This window comes from Ursus maritimus, unplaced genomic scaffold (genome assembly GCF_017311325.1).
Source record: "Ursus maritimus isolate PB19 unplaced genomic scaffold, ASM1731132v1 scaffold_14, whole genome shotgun sequence".
Classification (NCBI taxonomy): domain Eukaryota; kingdom Metazoa; phylum Chordata; class Mammalia; order Carnivora; family Ursidae; genus Ursus; species Ursus maritimus.
The window spans coordinates 50,281,737-50,301,530 of NW_024423786.1; the positions used below are offsets into that span (position 1 = coordinate 50,281,737).

A 19,794-nucleotide genomic window follows, 5' to 3' on the forward strand; every position below is an offset into this window, starting at 1 on the left:
CCCCCCCCCCCCCCCCCCCCGCCAAAAGGGCCACCTCCATTCAAGATAAGCTTCCTTCCTCTTCAGGGAAAGACAGGAGAAGCAGGACCTCTGGGTGAGAGGGGCCCCCCAGGCCCTCCTGGACCTCCTGGTGAACAAGGTCTTCCAGGCCTGGAAGGCAGAGAGGGTGTCAAGGTGAGACCCTGACCCCTCGGAAATCTCAGCTGAGTGGCCCTAAAGGTTCCTCAATGACCCCATGCTACCCCGAGGCTCAGAATCAGCCCCATGGGGGAGGGGGCCCAGATTCACAGACTAGGAGGAAACACCCCTTCTCTGGAGCCTGACCTTCCTCCTCTGCACTCCTACAGGGGGACCTGGGACCACCGGGACCCCTTGGAAAGGAAGGACCACCTGGACCCAGGGGATTCCCTGGCCCCCAAGGAGCCCCTGGGGACCCAGTGAGTATCCTTTGGAGCAATGTACCTGTCTGGGCTGTGAAGCAGAGAAGGAGGGGGGGGGGGCTCTGGGAAGGGACATGGTGTTGGCATCCTGGGTGGGGACAACCGTGAAAGTAAAGGAATGACAGCAGGAGGGACCTGGAGGAGATAGACCCCTGACCCTCAATGCCCAGGAAGAAGGGGGAACTGTGAGCCCCCAGGAGGAAGATAGGACCTGGGCACACCCTTGGGTATCTCTTGACTGAATTATCTCCTCCCTCAGGGACCTATTGGTTTAAAGGGTGACAAAGGCCCCCTGGGCCCTGTTGGAGCCAACGTAAGTGTAACCCCATCTGCTGGGTGGGAAGCAGGGTGGAGGGGCCTTGGGGCATCTGGGAAGCTAGGCATTGCCATAATTAAGTCCACTATTTTGGGTGTCAAACAGGCCTGGGTCACACCCATGACCTGTTTTCTCATCTGTAACATGGCCCCATCTGTGAGATGATCTGTCCCACACTTACTTACCTGCATGCCAGACATCATGGCATGATGTCTTCTTTCTCCTGGTGCTTATGTTCTAGCTGGGGAGATAAGGAATCAGTGGTGATGAATAGCACAGAGAAGGAAGAGTAGGGAGAGAGCCGTTGAAATGAGCTGGTCAAGGAAGGCCTCCTGAGAAGGTGACATTTGAGCTGAGACCTGAGGGAGCCGAAGAAGGAGCCATGTGGATATATAGGGGAAGATTGTTTCAGGCAGAGGGATAGCATGTGCAAAGGCCCTGGGGCTGGAGTGTACACTGCATGTTGGAGGAAGCAGTGAGACCTCTGTGGCTGGAAGGAAGGGAGCAAGGGTATGAGTGGGAGGCAGAGAGGGCAGAAAGTAATGGGGCAGGTCGTGCAGGGCCTGTGGGCTACCAGGAGGATTTCCCATTTCCTGAGTGAGCTGGAATGGAAGGCTGTGAGCAGGGGGACGTGTGTGTCCTGACTCAGGTCTCCCTCCGGCTGCTGTGGGGAAGGGAATAGAGTGGATAAGATGCCGGTATCTGCCCAGCTCAGTGCCTGGCAGCTTGAAAGGCCTCTATCAGTGAGAACTACTTCTGCTATTTTTCCTGACCCTTCACCCCTGTTTTCAGGGCTCCCCTGGGGAGCGGGGTCCACTGGGCCCGGCAGGAGGCATTGGGCTTCCTGGCCAAAGTGGAGGCCAAGGCCCTGTTGGCCCTGCAGGCGAGAAGGGGTCCCCGGTGAGTGCCTGCCCACTACATTCCTCAAGCATCCTTAGGACCCCCATACCAGGACCTTCCCTCTGCCCTGGCCCCTGACATCCCCCCTTCTACTCCCCCATCAGGGCGAACGTGGCTCCCCTGGCCCCACAGGCAAAGATGGGATCCCAGGGCCCCTGGGGCTTCCTGGACCCCCTGGAGCTGTTGGGCCTTCTGGCGAGGATGGGGACAAGGTGAGCGTTCATGGAGAGAGAGGGACTCGGGGGGCACAGGGTAAGGAGAGTCCAAGTTGGTCCTCCCTCATCCTATTTCCTCTGCAGGGGGAAGTGGGTGCCCCTGGTAACAAAGGGAGCAAGGGCGACAAAGGGGATGCGGTGAGTGTGGGGCCCCAGGGAGGGAGGTGGTCCTGGGGAAGGCAGAAGGATGTGAAGGATGGGGTGGGTAGCTGGGGCCCCGAGAAAATGGGGAGGGTCCTGAGGTGGTTACACCCTTCTCTCCCTTTCCCTGGTGGCATCATTTTCTCTGTCTGTGACTCTGCATGGCTCTGAGGCATCACATCCCCAGCTCCCCCCTAGGACTTCAGCCACAGTGCCTAGTGTCTGTCAGCCAGCTCAGTCCCTGGAGGGACTTCTGGGGAAAAGTCCTGACGAGCCAAGCTCAGGACGATGTCTGTGTCTGATCCCATCAGTTGGTTGCTAGGAAGACAGGGTTGTGGGGAAAGCAGCTGTTGCCTCCTGGTGGGTGGAGTGGGAGGCAGTGATTGTCATCTTGAGTGCCCTCCTAATCTTGAGCTTGAGGTGTTTTTTGGCTGTGCTCCCTCCCCCAGGGCCCACCTGGACCAACAGGCATACGGGGTCCTGTGGGACACCCAGGCTCCCCGGTGAGTGCTCCTGGCTTTGTGACCATCCCCTAGATCCCAGATGGGAAGGGACAGTGTTCTCCACCATGACCCAGACCCAAACTCAACCCCAACCCTGATCTACCCCTCCATGCTGGCATCCAACGGGAACTCACCCCAGAATCTGACTCAATCCCAATCTCATTCTGAATCTTGAATGCCCTCACAGGCCCAGTCTTAACCCTACTCATGACCTTAACCTTAATCCCAATTCAAACTTTATCTTCAAATCTGAACCTTGACCCCATCCTACCCTAACCCCAACTCTGACTCACCCTCCAGTGCTGACCCCAAACCTGAACTCAAACTTTGAATCTGACCTTGGTCCCAACCTCAAACTCAACCCAAAATTCCATCTGAACCCCATCATGACCTTGACCTCAACTCACCACCCAATGCCCATATGAAAATTTTGACTCAACCCTTGACTTAATTCCCAAACTCTGACCCTTAACCTGCACCCCCAGTGCCAAGTCCAACCCTGACCCTTTCCAAATTTAATCCCAACCCTGACTGTAATCCTTAACCTCAGTCCTGACTTTGACCCTGAGCCTATCTCCAACCCTTGACCCAGACCCTAACTGTGCCCCGCTTCTGTCCTTCTCCCAGGGAGCAGATGGGGCTCAGGGACGCCGGGGACCACCAGGCCTCTTTGGGCAGAAAGGAGATGACGGAGTGAGAGGCTTCGTGGGGGTGATTGGCCCTCCTGGCCTGCAGGTGGGTGCCTGAGTTTGGGGGTTGGCCTCTTTCCCTTCACTCTGTGCGCCAATCTTTCTTCTTTTTTCCACAGGGGCTGCCAGGCCCTCCTGGAGAGAAAGGGGAGGTTGGAGACGTAGGGTCCATGGTATGGACAACCTAGGGAAGGTGGGAGGGGGAAGAGGATAGCAGAGTGATGGTGGCCATTACATCAGTTTTGGGGGAGCAGTGTCACAGGGCACACTGTCCTTAGTGATGCCGGTCACCAGCATTAAGGATGGTGTTTGTGGTTAGTGATGCCTTTGGGGAGTCATGAGGTCACTGGATGCTATTCTGACTGTCCCACAGGGTCCCCATGGAGCTCCAGGACCTAGGGGCCCCCATGGCCCCAGTGGATCAGAGGTGAGGACTTGGTGGGGGGTGGGGCAGGATGCCTGAGAGGTAGGAACCTCCATTTCCCAAAAAGGGGCTGTTGGGATCACACAGTCCCACTTCTACCCCTTGCTGTCTCTCCAGGGTCCTCCAGGGCTGCCTGGGGGAGTTGGTCAGCCGGGTGCTGTGGGCGAGAAGGTGAGAGAAAGGGGGCAGGGGGCTGCCTAGGGTGGGGGAGGCACAGCCAGTCCTGCTTGGGGGTGGCTGTTCTGGGAGCTCCTCCCTGTCCTTCATAATTGGACCTATCCCTACCCTGACTTTGCCTCCTGCAGGGTGAGCCAGGGGAGGCTGGAGACCCAGGACCCCCAGGAACCCCAGGCATCCCTGTGAGTGACTGTGTCCTACCCCTGCACCCATCTCAGGGAACCCATAACCCCTGGGCATCTCGGGGCACCCTGACTGTGGGCAGGCCTGTGTAAGCCATTGACCCAGGACCTATGGGTGTCCTCAGTTATCTTGATGACAGAGCCCTGGAAGGTCTCAGATAGGGGTGCTACATAGAGTTCTTCTGGTTGTACCCCTACAGGAGGGTGTGCGGCTGAGGGTGCAGGTGGGGGTTCAGATCCAAACCATGAACCCGGAGTGGGGCATGAATTTCCCAGAGGGATCCCCTTTCCTAATTCACTCCAGTGTGGTATCTGGGCTAGACCAACCTTAGTCACGATCTCTGAGCAACTGGAACATCCTGGCCCCTGACTCCAATAAATCCTAGATCCCTTCGACCTCTGACCCTTGGACAGTCTAGGCTCCTCTGGCCCCTGACCCCAGGAAAGTCCCAGAAGACCACCCAGATTCCTGAGGCCAGGGATACTAGCTCTTGACCTTTGAAGAGTCCAGGCTATTCTTACCTCTGACCTCTGTTTCTGCAAAGGGGCCCAAGGGAGAAATTGGTGAAAAGGGTGACTCAGGCCCATCTGGGGCTGCTGGACCCCCGGGCAAGAAAGGCCCCCCTGGAGAGGATGGAGCCAAAGGGAACGTGGTGAGTCCCAGGAGAAGTGGAGGCAGAGATCGGGGAGGGACACTTGTGTCCACTTGAACCTGCTCCCCAACATTTAGTGAGGGGTTCCTCCTCCAATGTGCTGATTCCCCGAGCAACCCAGAACGTGGCTGAACACTGAACGAGTGGATGGTGGCCTGTCACTGTATGGGGTGCAGCTTGCTCCCACACGAATCAATCTGAAAATGTTGCAGTGGTTGAGATTGATGCCCAGAGTTGGGGCTGATGTGGGATTGGCCTTAGGGCGGAGGTTGAGACCCTCCCACCATCGCGGTGGGGCTTGGGGTGGGGTGGGAGGGCTTCAGGGTCTATGGAATCTCAAGTTGGATCTGACCGCTTTTCTGAGGGTCAGTCCTATCTGTGAGTCCTGAGCTGGGAGGCGCCTGGAGGACAAAGTGAGATGATGCATGTCCTGTGCTTAGCTCAGCACCTGTACACATCAGACTCTAGAACGTTCACTTGCCCAGGGCACGGATCTTGTGTTTTGTTCACTAGTGTAACCTCAGCAGCCCAAGCTGTGCCCTGGGGCAGTTCATTTGTCAAATGAATGAATGCCCGATAATTCAGAGAGGTGACTATTCCTCATTCTATCTTCCAGGGCCCCACTGGGCTTCCAGGAGATCTAGGACCCCCCGGAGATCCTGGAGTTTCGGTGGGTGTGACCCCCTCCACAAGCCCCCACATATTCCTAATTCTGTCCCCATCTCCCCACCCTCCACAGACTTGGGCAAGGTGGGCACATTTCCCCATGTTTCTCCCCAAATTCTCGAGTGCCTCCATGACCCCTGCCCGCCCCACAGGGTATCGATGGCTCCCCAGGAGAGAAGGGAGACCCTGGTGATGTGGGGGGACCGGTGAGTGGGGGAGCAGAGGACGCGGTGCTGGCAGGGGGGTTAGGGCGGGTGAGTGGGTGAACTGGGGGAGCTGGGGGGCCAGCGGAGTTGGTGGATGAGGTGTGCAGGACCCCCGTAGATGCACTTGCTTTGCCTTCTGGGGCTTCACCGTGAACGTGAGCGGCTTCAGTGAGGAGGTGGGAGATGGCTGGTGTTGGCATGATGTCTGGGGAAGGCTGTCTGGATCAGAGGCATCCTGAAGCACAGTCATGCTCGACCAACACGAACTAATACTGTCCTGGTGCTGTTATATATCCATAGGGTCCACCTGGAGCTTCTGGGGAACCTGGCCCCCCTGGGCCTCCTGGCAAGAGGGTAAGTGAGACCTGCCTTCTGGCTGTCCTGGCTCCATCCTTGCCCCACCCATCTCCACAGGCCCCCATTCACCTCCATAGGCCCCCCAACCCCCACAGGCCTCCCTAACCCTACAAGCCCTCCTAACCTCCACAGGCCTCCCAACCCCCACAGGCCCCCCCTAACCCCCATAAGCCTCCATAACCCCCAAAGACCCCTTCACCTCAACAGGTACCCCCTCACCCCCAAAGACCCCCCCCCACACACACATACTCTTTCCCTCCTCAGGGTCCCTCAGGCCGCATGGGTCAAGAAGGCAGAGAAGGGGAGAAAGGGGCTAAAGTGAGTACCCCCTGCCCGGGGAAGGGTCCCTGTGCTGATGTTTGACCAGCAGTTGGGCCATCAAAATGGGTGTCCCAATTCCCTCCCCCTCCCTGATGGTTCTTGACTTGGAGGTCAGGAGAAAGCTTCCCTCTGACTCTGGTCTTCCCTTGCCCTGGTCTGTCAGGGGGAGCCAGGTCCTGATGGACCCCCAGGAATGACAGGCCCAGTGGGGGCTCGAGGACCCCCTGGACGTGTGGGGCCTGAGGGTCTTCGAGGGATCCCTGGCCCTGTGGTGAGTGGGGTGGGAACAAGGACGGGGCGGGGTGGGATCAGGCCCTGGCGGTGAGCTCCTACCTTATACTTTCTCACCCAAATCTGGAGTGGCTGACCCTGGGGCCGGGGTTGGCAGTATCCACACTGAGTTCTGGCTGAGGGCAGCCTCCCCATGCTCTACCTCGTCCTAGGGTGAACCAGGCCTGCTGGGACCTCCTGGACAGATGGGCCCTCCTGGACCCCTGGTAAGAGACTTCTTTGTCCCTGATACCCTGGCACTGAGAACCACACTGGGCGTCCAGGGCTGTCTGGTGACCGTGGGTGCTGGCGCAGGCTGACCCCTCACTGACTGTCCATCTGACAGTCCACCCTGACCGTCTGTGCTCCCCATCTCTTCTGACTGCTTATCCTGATGGTCTACACTGACTAACCACCCTGACCCTCCATCCTGATGGTCTACACTGATCATCCACACCGACCCTCCCTCTTGGTGGCTTATACTGACCACAGGGACCCTCCATCTTGATAGGCCAAACTGAGCATCTATCTTGCTAGTCGACACTGACCCCCCCCCCCCCCCCGACACTGATCCTGACCACTGACCATTCCTATTGGCCATGCTCCAACCCCTTTGGTATCCCTTGTCATCTCTCCTCTCTCCTGACCATCCCCATGACCATATCCCTGGTAGGTCCAACTTGAAATCTGGGTAATTTCCCATTTGACCATCCCCCAAGTCACCCACATGAACCTTGAGATTTCATATTTGAGACTCACTCACTGAGCCTCACCCTCCTTCCAGGGGCCCTCTGGCCTTCCAGGATTGAAGGGAGATGCTGGCCTCAAGGGGGAAAAGGTAAGGATATGTCCTTCCATTATTCTCCCCCAATTATCTCCCTCTCCTCCACCTTTACCTCCCTCCCTGGCCAGAGGGCTGGCAGGTTGGGGTTTCCTCTGCTCACATACTTATTACCCCAAGGCTCTAGAAGAGAAGTCCACCAACATTCCCCCCACCATATTTCTTTCCCCATATGTGCCTCTCTTGTCTTCTAGGGCCACATTGGATTAATTGGCCTCATTGGCCCCCCTGGGGAAGCTGGTGAGAAAGGGGATCAGGGGTTGCCAGGCGTGCAGGGCCCCCCTGGCCCCCAGGGAGAACCTGTGAGTTCTATCCCCAGTGGGAAGAATGTTCAGAGGAAGGGATGGGTGGGTAGGCAGAACTGGGGCTTATTTGGAGACTGTGTGCATTTGGGAAGCCCGGGTCTAGAGTGGTAGGGATTGTGTCTGGGGAAAATGGGGGGCTCTATCTGGGGATTTGCAGGTTGGAGGCTGTGTCTGTGGCTTGTTCTTTTGAGGGGACTAGAGGCTTGTTTGGGAATGAACCCCATCAATGATGACCTTGATGTCCTTTCTTCAGGGTCCCCCCGGTCCCATCGGCTCTCTGGGCCACCCTGGGCCCCCAGGTGTGGCGGTGAGTAAGAGGGGTTTGTGGGGTGGGGTCACCGTGCTGGGCCAGCTGGGACTCCAGCCCTCCCTGTCTCCACCCCACAGGGTCCTCTGGGACAGAAAGGCTCCAAGGGGTCCCCGGTGAGTATATGCTGTCCCTTGGGCTCCCACATCCCGCCTTCCCACCCCCTTCAACTTCACCACACCCTCCGTGCCTTTGCACTCATTCGTTTATTTTTTCAATCAATCACACATTCAATGGATATTTATTCAACACCTACCATTGTATTTTATCAAATCTAAGATGCCATCAATTGTAAGATGCGCCATTATTTTAGAAACGACTATGAACGAAAGCAGTTTTGACAAGGAAGCTAAGATTTGCCAAAGATGTTAAGATGTTGATTTCAGAGATGTTAAAATATGGAAAGAAAATGTGCGTTTTATACTTGGTGCTAAACAGTCCATGTCTCTCCCCAGTGCTGTGTGTGTGTCTGAGTTTGAGAGTGTGAGAGTATGAGTGTGTGTGTTGGCAGGAAGGGGTCTCCATAGACAGAGTTCACTCCCAAGTGACTTCTCCCTACAGGGATCCTTTGGTCCCCGTGGTGACGCTGGCCCCCCTGGCCCCCCCGGCCCCCCGGTAAGTTCCCCAGGGAGTATTTTGGAGTGTCCCACTGGGTCCCCTAGTGCCCAGAACTGGGTCGGGCACACAGTAGGTGTTCAGGGCATGCAGGTGGGGTGGGGGGTGCCTTGAAAGCTGAAGGAGGCTCTGGGCTGTGTTGGGGGTTTAGGGGGACACCCAGGGGGCTCTGACTGGGTCTTGTCTTGTTCGTCTCTGTCTCTGCCCTCATCTCTCTCCGTCTCTCTCCATCTCTTCATCTCTCCTGGCCCTTTGCTGTCTCTATTCCAAATACTTGTTCCACTGTTTTGTCTCCATTTCTCTCTCTCCTGCGCTCTCTCTCTCTCTCTGCTTTCCTTGCCTCACCCGTGGATCTCTCTTTCGTTGTGTTATTACTTCGGCTTTTCCCCATCTCTGGGTCTTTCTGTCTCTCCCTCCTGTGTGTGTCTCTGTCTCTGTCTGCCTCTCTATCTCTCCCACCCCTTCATGTATCTCTCTCTGCCCTTTCTTATCACCCCCACCCCCGATCCCGTGTCTCTTTACCTCCCATGTCTCTCTCATCTTTGCTTGTCTCTCTTCCTGTCTCTCCTCCTGCATCTCTGCTCTCCTCTCCTCCGTCCCCACCCCTGCTCAGGGTCCCTCCACTGAGCTGCACGGGCTGCGCAGGCGCCGGCGCTCTCTCCCAGGCCCAGGGACACTAGAGGCCCCGGAGGGCGGCCTGGAGGAGGTGCTGGCCTCACTCACGTCGCTGAGCTTTGAGCTGGAGCAGATGCGGCGCCCCCCGGGCACGGCTGAGCGCCCGGGCCTCGTGTGCAGTGAGCTGCACCGCAACCACCCACACCTGCCTGATGGTGAGGTCCTTTCCTGGCCGGGTGGGCAGGAAGCCTGTGGAGTCCTGCCCCCGCTCACTCACCCACCTGGCCCTGCCGCAGGGGAGTACTGGATTGACCCCAACCAGGGCTGTGCGAGGGACTCGCTCAGGGTTTTCTGCAACTTCACGGCGGGAGGAGAGACCTGCCTCTATCCTGACAAGAAGTTTGAGATGGTGAGTGCCTGGAGGAAGAGGGAGAGAGGGGGTTTGCGAAACCATCTCAACCCCACCCCACCCCCTGTGCCACCAAAGGTTATCCCCTGCCTCCCCTCCCTGCACAATGCACACACCAGGCTTTGTCTGGGACCTTACCCTCCTTCAACCAACATTTGTTGAGCACCTGCTGTATGCCAAGTCCTATGAAGGGCTAGGACTCCAGCAGAGAATTGAGAAACAAAATGAAACAAAACTCTGCTTTTGTGGAGCCTATGAGGCAAGGTAGACCAAAAAATCTAGTAAAGACAGCGGAAATGGTGGCAAACCTTCAAATAGGGTGTAGCGTGCCAGGCTGTTCTAAGCACTTAGCTGCATTAGCACTGAGTCCCAGCCACCTGGTGTGGGGTGCAGGTGCCGTCGTCCCCAGAGAGGGAAACTAAGGCACAGAGAAGTGATGGGATTACCCCAAGGCTGGCTGGCTCCAGAGACCCAGCCCTTAACCAGCCTCTGCCCTCTGTCTCATCAGCCCACGGACTCATTGCCTTTCAGGCTGTGGGTTGGGAGGTGAGACCACCTAGCTTCCCAGGAATACTGGGGTCCTCCGTCAGGGGGCCTTGAGCCTCCCAGCCTCCCCCACCAAGCACCAGGCTCAGCAGCGGAGGGCAGCGGGCCAGCAGCGCCAGCTCTAGAACCCTGGGTTGGAATAGAGATGTCACCTCAGTTTTGCTCATCTGTAAAATGGGGCCCAAGAAAGTATCTGCCTTGGGATGGTTGTACAGTGGAGGCGTTGATGCAGGTGTTGGGAGCACTGACAAAGCACTGACTGTGTGCGGTGCTGTGCTAAGTCTTCCACCGCCGGTGAGACTGCTGCCCGCACAGAGCCTGCAGAAATGCACGGTGATGTCCTTCTTGCTGCTGATTGTTGTTTTTGACTGGTCAGAGCCCTGGTTTAGTGGGAGCTCAACCCTCCAGCCCCGATGGGAATTTAAACAAGCTCAGACCCCCAAGTCTTGGAGGACTTGACCTCGAAACAGTTGCTGGTACCTGAAGCCTGAGCTGCTCTCACCAGCTAACCTTCCTCCTGCCCAGAGGCCCTGGGGAGGGGACTGAGGAGTGACCCAGGTGTGGGTTCCCCAGACACAGACCCTGAGACAAGGATTTGAGGGCAGGTCATTGATTTAGGAGGTGATCTCATGAGGCACCAGGAGAGCAGAGGGAGGAGGTGAGAGGGGAGGTGGCCAATGAGGATTAAAATGTCACCATTGGGCACTAAAGGCTCAATTCTACTGGGGGACATCCAGGACACCGGAGACAGTGTGGAGCTGCGGTTGTCCCGCCCGGTTGTCCCGCCCGGCGGGAGAGGGAGCTGGGCATTTCTCCACCAACTCTTGTCAGTCATTGGTTGAGGGCTGCCTCAGAGGGCGGGGACCCCCAGTCCCTCGTTGGACTCACCTCCATGGCCAGAGACCAGCCCAAGAGTCCTGGGTATACAGTCTACAACTTCCAGTGTGGGGAGGTAAATGCAGGAAAGACCTTGCAGGCACCCAGGCATCTTCCACGCTTGACTACCCCCTTCCATCCCCAGGTAAAAATGGCCTCCTGGTCCAGGGAAAAGCCAGGAAACTGGTATAGCACATTTCGCCGAGGGAAGAAGGTGAGTTGCTGGAAGCTGAGGTAGGGGATAGTATGAAAACTGGTGGGAACTGGTGCAGGGGAGTGGGAGGAGGGGCTCCGAGGGGTGAAAGGAACAGGGGAGACTCACCCCTGCCTCCATGGTGATTGCAGGCTTGGTGGGGGGGGCGGTTTGGGGGGAGGGTGCAGCATCAGATGTGTGATGGGGGAGGTGCAGGGTTTGGTGGAAATCCAGAGGCAGTGCTGGCTGTATCAGAGCCTTCCTGGTAGCAGTCACAGATCTGCTGAGGTGTGAACAGTGAGCTGGGTCAGCAAGTAAGGGAGGACAAGAAAAAGTGTTGCAGGCAGAGGGAACCGCATACACAAAGGCCCAGAGTTAAAAGAGGATCTGGTGAATTTCAAGAGAAAACCACTTGCTCTGCTCTAGTAAGTGTTGAAGGGGAATATGGTAAGAAAGGGGGCAGGGGAGTTAAGTGAGGGCTAGACCTACCTCCCACAGAAAGACCTGTGAGAAGCGGGGAGCCATGGAATGTGTTTAAGTGAGGGAAAGACCCGAATCTAATTTCTCTGTTAGAAAGGTGCCTCCAGGACTGGTGAGGTGGGGTGGGGTGGAAGAGACTGGTATGTTGGCCCAGGAGAGTGAAGAGGTGGTCCAGGCTGGGGCTGGTGCTGTGGGGGTGGGGAGGAGGGCATGGCATGGAACATCTAGGAACGAAGTCAGTAGGACCTAGTCATTGATGAGATGGAGGGCAGGGAGGAGAGTGTTGGTGGGCTGGTTCCTGGGGGGGATTCTGAGATATGTAAATGAGAACAGCCTTGATGGGTGGGGTATCTTGGGTTCAGTTTGGAATTTGTTTATGTAACATATTTGTATGTGCCCAGCACCGGGAATGTAGCAGCAAATAAAACACAGCTCCTGACTTCATGAAGTTGATACTCTACCAGGAACATAACCAAGGAAACAGGCAGACAATAACCAAAGAAACAAAACTATAATATCATGTGGGGGTATCTTGGCTTGGGTTCCCCCAAAACAGACCCTTCAACAAAGACTCAGTTGCAGGTATTTTATCTGGGAGGTGATTCCAGAAAACATCAATTGGGGAACATGCAAGTGATACAGAGAAGAGAAGAGAAGAAAGCCAGAAGAGACGTATTACCCAGCCAGTTATCTCAAGCCCATGATATGTTAATAATATATTTTATTTGACCGTTTGACCCAGTGCATCTTAAAGAATGTCATAGCAATATAAAGGTTACTGAGGCATTTTAAATTTCTTCCCTACGAATTCTGCAGAGTCTGATGCATATTTTACATTTATAGCACGTCGTAATTTGGATACTAAATTTCATTGGAAGTTCTTGATCCATACTTAGATTTCATAAAATCTGCAGCTGAAAAGGTAGATTGACACACTCAAGTTGTTCCACACCTAAGTTTCCTGATAACTGGATTGAGGTTCAATTATTAGTTATGACTTAAATAAAGTAAAACAAAATAATCAAATAATTTTAAATTAAACAATTAATTAAAATTTAAAGCAGTTTCTACCTCCTTGAGTGCATTTCAAGTGCTCAGTAGCCCCGGGTGCCTAGGAGTTGCAAGGGATCCATGGGTGCTGGATGGCTGGTGGGGCCACCCAAAGAAGGGGACGGGACAGGGGTGGCAGGTCCGCCAGGGGATTTAGAGCCTGGGAGAGTAGGGGTGAATGGGGCACCCTCATCTCCTGCTTTGTTCCACCCCCAGTTCTCCTACGTGGATGCTGATGGGTCCCCGGTGAGTGTGGTCCAGATGACCTTCCTGAAGTTGCTGAGTGCCACGGCCCGCCAGAGCTTCACCTACTCCTGCCAGAACTCTGCTGCCTGGTTGGACGAAGCTGCAGGGGACCACAGCCGCTCCCTCCGCTTCCTTGGAGCCAACGGAGAAGAGCTGTCTTTCAACCAGATGGCAGCAGCCACCATCACTGTCCCCTATGATGGCTGCCGGGTAAGGGGAGGGGCAGGGGCTGGCCAGAGTGGGGAGAGGCCTTGGCTGTCCTCCTACTAACTCGCCATTCTGTCTTCCTGCGGTCAGCTCCGGAAGGGACAGACGAAGACCCTCTTGGAGTTCAGCTCTTCCCGAGTGGGCTTTCTGCCTCTGTGGGACGTGGCTGCTACTGACTTTGGCCAGACCAACCAGAAGTTTGGGTTTGAACTGGGCCCTGTCTGCTTTAGCAGCTGAGAGTCTCGGGGTGGGAGGGACATTGAGGGAGCCCCAGACGGGGCACTTTTGGTGCTGAGGCTTTGAAGCCATCATATTTATCGTCTCCTGTGACTGTGGAGCCAGGGGAGAGTCTGCTCCTCATGGTCAAGCAATATTCCTTCTCCATTCCAGGGGGCTGGGAGCTGCATACCCCTGGCCCAAGAGTCCGGCTTCCTCCTCATTGCACCACAGCTGACATACTGTAGTCTGGCTCTTTCTCCCCTCTATGCCCACCCAACCCTCAACTCCCCACCCCTGGTGCCCCATGCAGTGAACTTCTAACTCAGAGCTGATGAATGGCCCCACACTTGCCTCCCCATTCCCTGGGCAGTGCTCTCAGCACCCTGTGGTGCTCCCCTTTCCAATAGTTAAGCACTGGATGTCTCCTGATCCCAGGCTGGGACCCCTTCACTCATTCTATTTTCAGGTGGGTTCACAGTGAAGGAACTGAAGTCAGACTACAGAGGGAAGTGGGACTTCCCTGGACTGAGCTGTGTACTCCTTCTGCTGCCTCAGCCCAGCTCTGAATACTGCCTCCCACCCATATCTCCCCAAATGCACCTTGCCATGCCAGGTGGGATGGGGGCCAAGATGGTGGGGGTGAATCAGGATCCTAATGGTGCTGCCCTATTTATACCTGGGTCTGGATTAAAAGGGAAAATCCCCTCTGTTGTATATTTAATCTGCTTCCTCCTTAGGGAAGGCTGGGATATGATAAGAGAAATTCTAGCATGATCACTACCCCTCCAGGGCCATAGGGCATATTTGGCATCTCAAGTCTGAGAATAAACCAGTGAACTGTGTCCCTGTGTCTTTCATCTAGTGCTGGTTAAATCTTTCTTAAGGTCAGGCTCTTGTCTCACCTGAGGTATCTGCCACCACCTGTCTTAATTGTGTCTTTTGGTAGAGGTGGCTTTGGGAGGTGGGGGCATCCAATTATAATGGTACTCACTGGAGACGTTGGGTCTGTTTAAACCAATTCAGGCCCCTAGAAGAAAAGTTGAAAATCACCAGATCGCTAAGAGAGATCTTAAATGTTTTCACCATAAAAAAGAAATGGTAATTATGTGATGTGATGCAGGTGTTAGCTAATGCTATGGTGGTAATCATTTTGCAATATACAAGTGTATCAAATCAACAGGTTGTATGTCTTAGACTTACACGATATCATATGTCAATTCTACGTTAATAAAGCTGGAAAAAATTGTGAACCTTTTAGGAAGACCTCAAACTTTGAAAAAGAAAGAGGGAGGGAGGGAGAAGAAGAGGGAGAGAGAATAGCTAGATCTCCATGCTGACCTTGATTAGTCCTGGAGTCATTGGCTGAGCTGAGGATGAAGGAATGGATCAAGAGGTGATATGGGACATGGTTTGGGTTTGAGATAAAATGACTAGAGGTGAAACTTCCGGGTGGCAGTTCAGGAGATGAATTGGGAGTAGGGAGAACTCAGAAGGGGAGCCTTGAGGTGAGCTGGATATTGGGGGGTATGGGTTGGGTGAGTTATGTTAAAAACGGACTGAAGATGAGTCGATTGGAGGTTGGTTTGAAGTGAGTTGAAAGAGTTCGAGGTTGTGGATTAATGATGGGATCTACTGAGTTGGAGGTTGGGCAATCAGTGGATTGAGGTCGGGATTTGGAATTAGATGTTGGATTGACATGAACGAGGGTTGACTTGGGAAGTAGGATGAATGGAGTAGAGGTAAGTATGGGTTGCTATGAATGGGGAGTGGGGATTGGCAGTTTGGTAAGTCAAGATGGCATCAGTTAAGATGAGACTTGGGTTTGAGGTGGCTTGAATTGGGGGTTAGATGTTGGGTTGAGGTTTTCTTTTAAATAGATTTATTGAGATGTAATTCACTTACCATGTAATTCACCCATTTAAAGTATACAATTAAATGGTTTTCAGTATATTCACAGACTTGTGCAACCCTCACCACAATCAATTTAGGAACATTTTCACCACCTCAAAAAAATCCCATATCCATTAGCAGTCACTTTCCATTTCCCCCAAACCTCTGAGTGGTAGACAACCACTAATATTTCTGTCTCTTTGTATTTGCCCATCCTGGATATTTCATATAAATGGAATCATATAATATATGGCCCTTTGGATCTAGCTGCTCTCACTTAGCATAACGGTTCAAGGTTCATGTTGCAGCATGTATCAGTACTTCATTCCTGTTTATTGTTGAAGCATATTCCATTGTCTGAATATATCACATTTTGTTTATCCATTTATCAGTTGATGGACATTGCCAAATTGAGTTGTGTTAGGAGTGAGGGAGGGCTGGTGAGAGTTGAGTTGGGTCAGGTGGGATTGGGTAGTTATAGGTTTCAGGTTGGGGTGAATTGTCTCCCCAAGAGCCAGGGCTTACCCTACTACCTCTGCCACCAGGTCGCATAAGGCCATCTGAATGCTTGTCCAAACATTACTGGGTCCTAACTCTATGAAGAACGTTGGGGCTCAGGGGTTGATTGATGCATTTACTCTTTCATTCACTTACTCATTCACTTGTTTCATTCTCTTGACGGTTTACTCAGTGCCATGCGCTGTTGCAAACTACTCCTGAGGGAGATAGAGAATAGACAAACATAGCTATGTAGTGTATTTTAGGAAAATCAAACAAGATACAGAGTGATGGAGTGGTGGATATTTGAAAGAAGGTGGTTGGGAGAGATCTCACTGAAGAGGTAATATTTGCGCAGAGAGACCTAAAGGATGAGAGGAAAAGCCATATGAAATTTAAGGAACTATCCCCCACACAGTGAAGAATCCAGAAACCCTAAAATACCGATGATGACTCCTGAGGGGATGGTGTTTCCCTTGGTTATCTCTTCTCCTGATTTGTTGCTTTTGCTGATTTTTCCACACTGTTCTATCAACCCAAATGTACACCCAGGCCTGCTTCCCATTTAGTTCCTCTTCCAAACATTCTTAACACATATGGTAACACCAATGCTATGTGTTGTTTTCCTCTTCCTAATTGAGAACACATTTCCCAGCTTCCCTTGCAGTTAGGTTGGGGCACGCGCCTGGGTCTTGGCCAGCGGGATGTGGGTAACCATAAAACCTCCTGCTTGATCCTCTGAGCTCTTACAGTCTGTGATGACCTTGGAGATCTCATCTGTAAGTAAGATGGGAGTGTCTCATATGGAACTAGAAAGGGGCCAACTTCTCTGAGCTACTGCTTGGAGGAATGTTACAAGGAGACTTCCATCAAACAAATAACTTGATTGCGTTAAGCCCTTGAGATGTTTAAGAGTTGCTTGTTACAGCAGCTATTATTGATTATCCTGACTAATACAATGAACGAATCCAATTTTTACTGAAGGTCAGCATGTAAGCATGTGTGCAAACCAGGAGGTCCCGTTGCAGCAACATCAGCAGATAAGAATTTCATATTGAATATCCTTGTCCTTAAAAGTCCCTAGCATTACAGATTTGTCAGTGGTGGTGTGTTCTCCCCCAATCTGGATTTCCCATGATTCTGCTGTCCTCTGCCATCTTTCCCTCCCTGATGCCTCCTCTTGACTACCCTCTCCACTCCTTTCCTCTCAAATTTATCTCACTTTCTTATGAAGAACCATTCACAACATTTCTTATAGACCAAATCTTCATACCCACACAATCCATGATTAGTTCAACTAACACTGTTAATAACAATGACCACTGATTGACATCTACAGGCCAGGTGCCCTTCATCAAATGCTTTCCCTGGATGAATTAAATTATTTTTTATTACAACCATTGAGGGAGGTTCCGTTATTATCCCCATATTGAAGGTAAGGGAAATGAGGAACAGAGAGGTAACTTGCCCAGAGTCTAGAGCTAGAGATTTTGCTAAGCAAAAGCCATCTTCTCCTTTAGGGGAATTTTTCCCATTGTTTGAAAAAAGTACATCTAGGGGGGCCCAGGTGGCTCAGCCGGTGAAGCATCTGACTCTTGATTTTGACTCAGGTCTGATCCCAGTGTGGTGAGATTGAGCCCCACATATGCCTCCACACCGGGTGCAGAGCCTGCTTGGGAGTCTCTCTCTCCTTCTCCCTCTGCCCCTCCCCCACCACCCTGCTGGAGTGTGTGTGTGCGCGCGCAGTCCTCTCTCTCATAAATAAATAAATAAACAAATAAATAAAAATAATTGCATCTAAGACACAGCCCAGAATTTATGCATGCAGGTCCCCTAGCCTCTGCTTTTGCAACTCCAGGCCTACCCTGGTGCAGATATTTGAGGGGAGAAACAATAGTGTAACGAGTACTCTTTAATTAGCTAAAAGCTGGTTAAAGTATTAGAATCTCGGCCCTACTAAATTAAGGTAATTGACAGAGGTGTAAGGAGGGAATTCTGGGCCTCACGCTCAGCTCTGTATTTACCCAGCATCATCGCCGGCACCCAGGCTGCTGCTGGGAAAACCCCCAGCTGATTTGCATATTCAGCGGCCATAATTAATCCCACCACGTGCGCTTCCTGAGCAATTACACCCTCTGCGTTCCGAACCGGGGCTCGGGCAGGGCAGCCGGTGTGGGAGCCACCTAAGGCTTCACACAGGGCTGTAGGAGGTGCGTGGAGTAGCGAATTTTACACGTACACACACCACCACTGGAGATATTCGGGCTCAACGACGTACACCGACCAACGGCCCAGAGAATCAGACCCTCATCTTGTCAGATCCCAGATCCACAGGCGGACGCAGAGAGGCAGACCTGTGTTACACACACCCATTCACCTCCAGCCGGATCCAGACAAGCTGACGCGCCCAGCAGGCCACACACACAGCTGCACACACCCAGTTGTGCCTGGACACACACCCAAAGCCGCCCTCACACACACACACAGCCATGTCCGTAAACCCACACTCAGATGCGCAGCCACACCTGAGACCCCCATTATCACACCCAGAACTGCTGCATCCCGGGGTCTGGGACATGCTGGGCAGGCAGAGGGACACACAGCCCCATACAGACAGACATGCCACCAACACATAAACTACATGCACAGGTTCTGCTAAACTGACGTCACAGACGTTTCCGAGATCCCTCCCCCACTGCGCACATCCGTCCATTCATTCAATCAACAAATATTTATTAAGCACCTACTCGTGCCAGGCACTATTATAGGGCCTGGGGATCCTGCAGTGAAACACACAAGGATCTCCGCCCTCGTGGAGTTAACACTCAAGTGGGGCCGACAGGCAGTAAGCAAATACACATATGACGAGTCAAATGGTGCTATGATGAGAAATAAGGCAGAGACGAGGACAAGAAGAAGTGTTCTTTGAGACAGAGTGGTCAGGGAAGGCTGTCTGGAGGAGGCATCCTTGAAGCAGAGGCTCATTCAGAGAGAGGGAGGGTGCCATGTGACTTCTCACACAGCCAGGCCTAGAGACACAAGACAACAAGGTGTAGGTTCACAAACAGGCACAGGCCACACAAGCTTACAACGGCCTGTCCCCATGAGAGCACATGTGTGCCCTGTGTCTAGAGTGGCCACAGGCACCAGAGTTTCCTTTTGACAGGGTGAGCCTGTACCCTAAGGGGACAGTGTGGATACTGGGGAGACAGGGGAAGCTGAGCAGACAGAGGACCGGATTGATCTTGAGAGGTCATCCTGCCCCTTCCTTGATGCTGGTCTTGTCTTGATAAAGGCTTTCCCCCTCTTGGTAGATCTATTTTATTTTATTTTATTTTATTTATTTTATATTTTATTATCTTATTATTTTTGTGGTAAAAACATAAAACAAAACATAACCTTAATAATTTTTAAGTGTACATTTCATTAGTGTTAAGTATATTCACATTGCTGTACAACAGATCTCTAGAACTTTTTTTAAGATTTTATTTTATTTTATTTTATTTTATTTTATTTTTGAGAGAGAGAGAGAGTGAGCACGAGCAGGGGAGGGGCAGAGGGAGAAGTGGGCAGGGAGCCTGATGTGGGGCTCTATCCCAAGACTCTAACATCATGACCTGAGCTGAAGGCAGATGCTTAACTGACTGAGCCACCCAGGCGCCCCTCTAGAACTTTTTTTTTTTAAGATTTACTTATTCATTTGAGAGAGAGAGAGAGAGAGAGAGAAAATCCCAAGCAGACTCCTCACTGAGCGAGGAGCCTCACACGGGGCTCGGCCTCAAGGCCCTGAGATCATGATCTGAGCCAAAATCAAGAGTCCCACGCTTACCTGACTGAGCCACCCAGGCGCCCCTCTCTAGAACTTTTTTTTATCTTGCAAACCTGTATCTCTGTCCTCAGTAAACAATTCCCCATTCCCCCTCCCCCAGCCCCTGGCACCCACCGTTTACTTACTGTCTCTGTGAATTCGACTATTCTAGGGACCTCACATAAGTAGAATTATACAGTATTTGTCCTTTGTGGTTGGTTTATTTCAC

General features: G+C 52.9%; 1 protein-coding gene across 1 annotated transcript in view; it reads left to right on the forward strand.

The window, feature by feature from the left end:
• COL5A3 (collagen type V alpha 3 chain) overlaps positions 1-14,211 on the forward strand; it is a 35,747-nt gene extending 21,536 nt beyond the window's left edge. Inside the window, exons 39-67 of the mRNA XM_008708137.2 lie at positions 67-174; positions 348-437; positions 700-753; positions 1,549-1,656; positions 1,761-1,868; positions 1,956-2,009; positions 2,462-2,515; positions 3,143-3,250; positions 3,324-3,377; positions 3,578-3,631; positions 3,746-3,799; positions 3,934-3,987; positions 4,533-4,640; positions 5,257-5,310; positions 5,459-5,512; positions 5,813-5,866; positions 6,134-6,187; positions 6,354-6,461; positions 6,634-6,687; positions 7,245-7,298; positions 7,496-7,603; positions 7,860-7,913; positions 7,994-8,029; positions 8,475-8,528; positions 9,142-9,358; positions 9,440-9,552; positions 11,120-11,188; positions 12,914-13,153; positions 13,241-14,211. Of these exons, the coding sequence (XP_008706359.2) occupies positions 67-174; positions 348-437; positions 700-753; positions 1,549-1,656; positions 1,761-1,868; positions 1,956-2,009; positions 2,462-2,515; positions 3,143-3,250; positions 3,324-3,377; positions 3,578-3,631; positions 3,746-3,799; positions 3,934-3,987; positions 4,533-4,640; positions 5,257-5,310; positions 5,459-5,512; positions 5,813-5,866; positions 6,134-6,187; positions 6,354-6,461; positions 6,634-6,687; positions 7,245-7,298; positions 7,496-7,603; positions 7,860-7,913; positions 7,994-8,029; positions 8,475-8,528; positions 9,142-9,358; positions 9,440-9,552; positions 11,120-11,188; positions 12,914-13,153; positions 13,241-13,387 (2,478 nt within the window). The 3' untranslated portion in view covers positions 13,388-14,211. The remainder of the gene's footprint in view (positions 1-66; positions 175-347; positions 438-699; positions 754-1,548; positions 1,657-1,760; positions 1,869-1,955; positions 2,010-2,461; positions 2,516-3,142; positions 3,251-3,323; positions 3,378-3,577; positions 3,632-3,745; positions 3,800-3,933; positions 3,988-4,532; positions 4,641-5,256; positions 5,311-5,458; positions 5,513-5,812; positions 5,867-6,133; positions 6,188-6,353; positions 6,462-6,633; positions 6,688-7,244; positions 7,299-7,495; positions 7,604-7,859; positions 7,914-7,993; positions 8,030-8,474; positions 8,529-9,141; positions 9,359-9,439; positions 9,553-11,119; positions 11,189-12,913; positions 13,154-13,240) is intronic.
• The last annotated feature ends 5,583 nt before the right edge of the window (positions 14,212-19,794 follow it).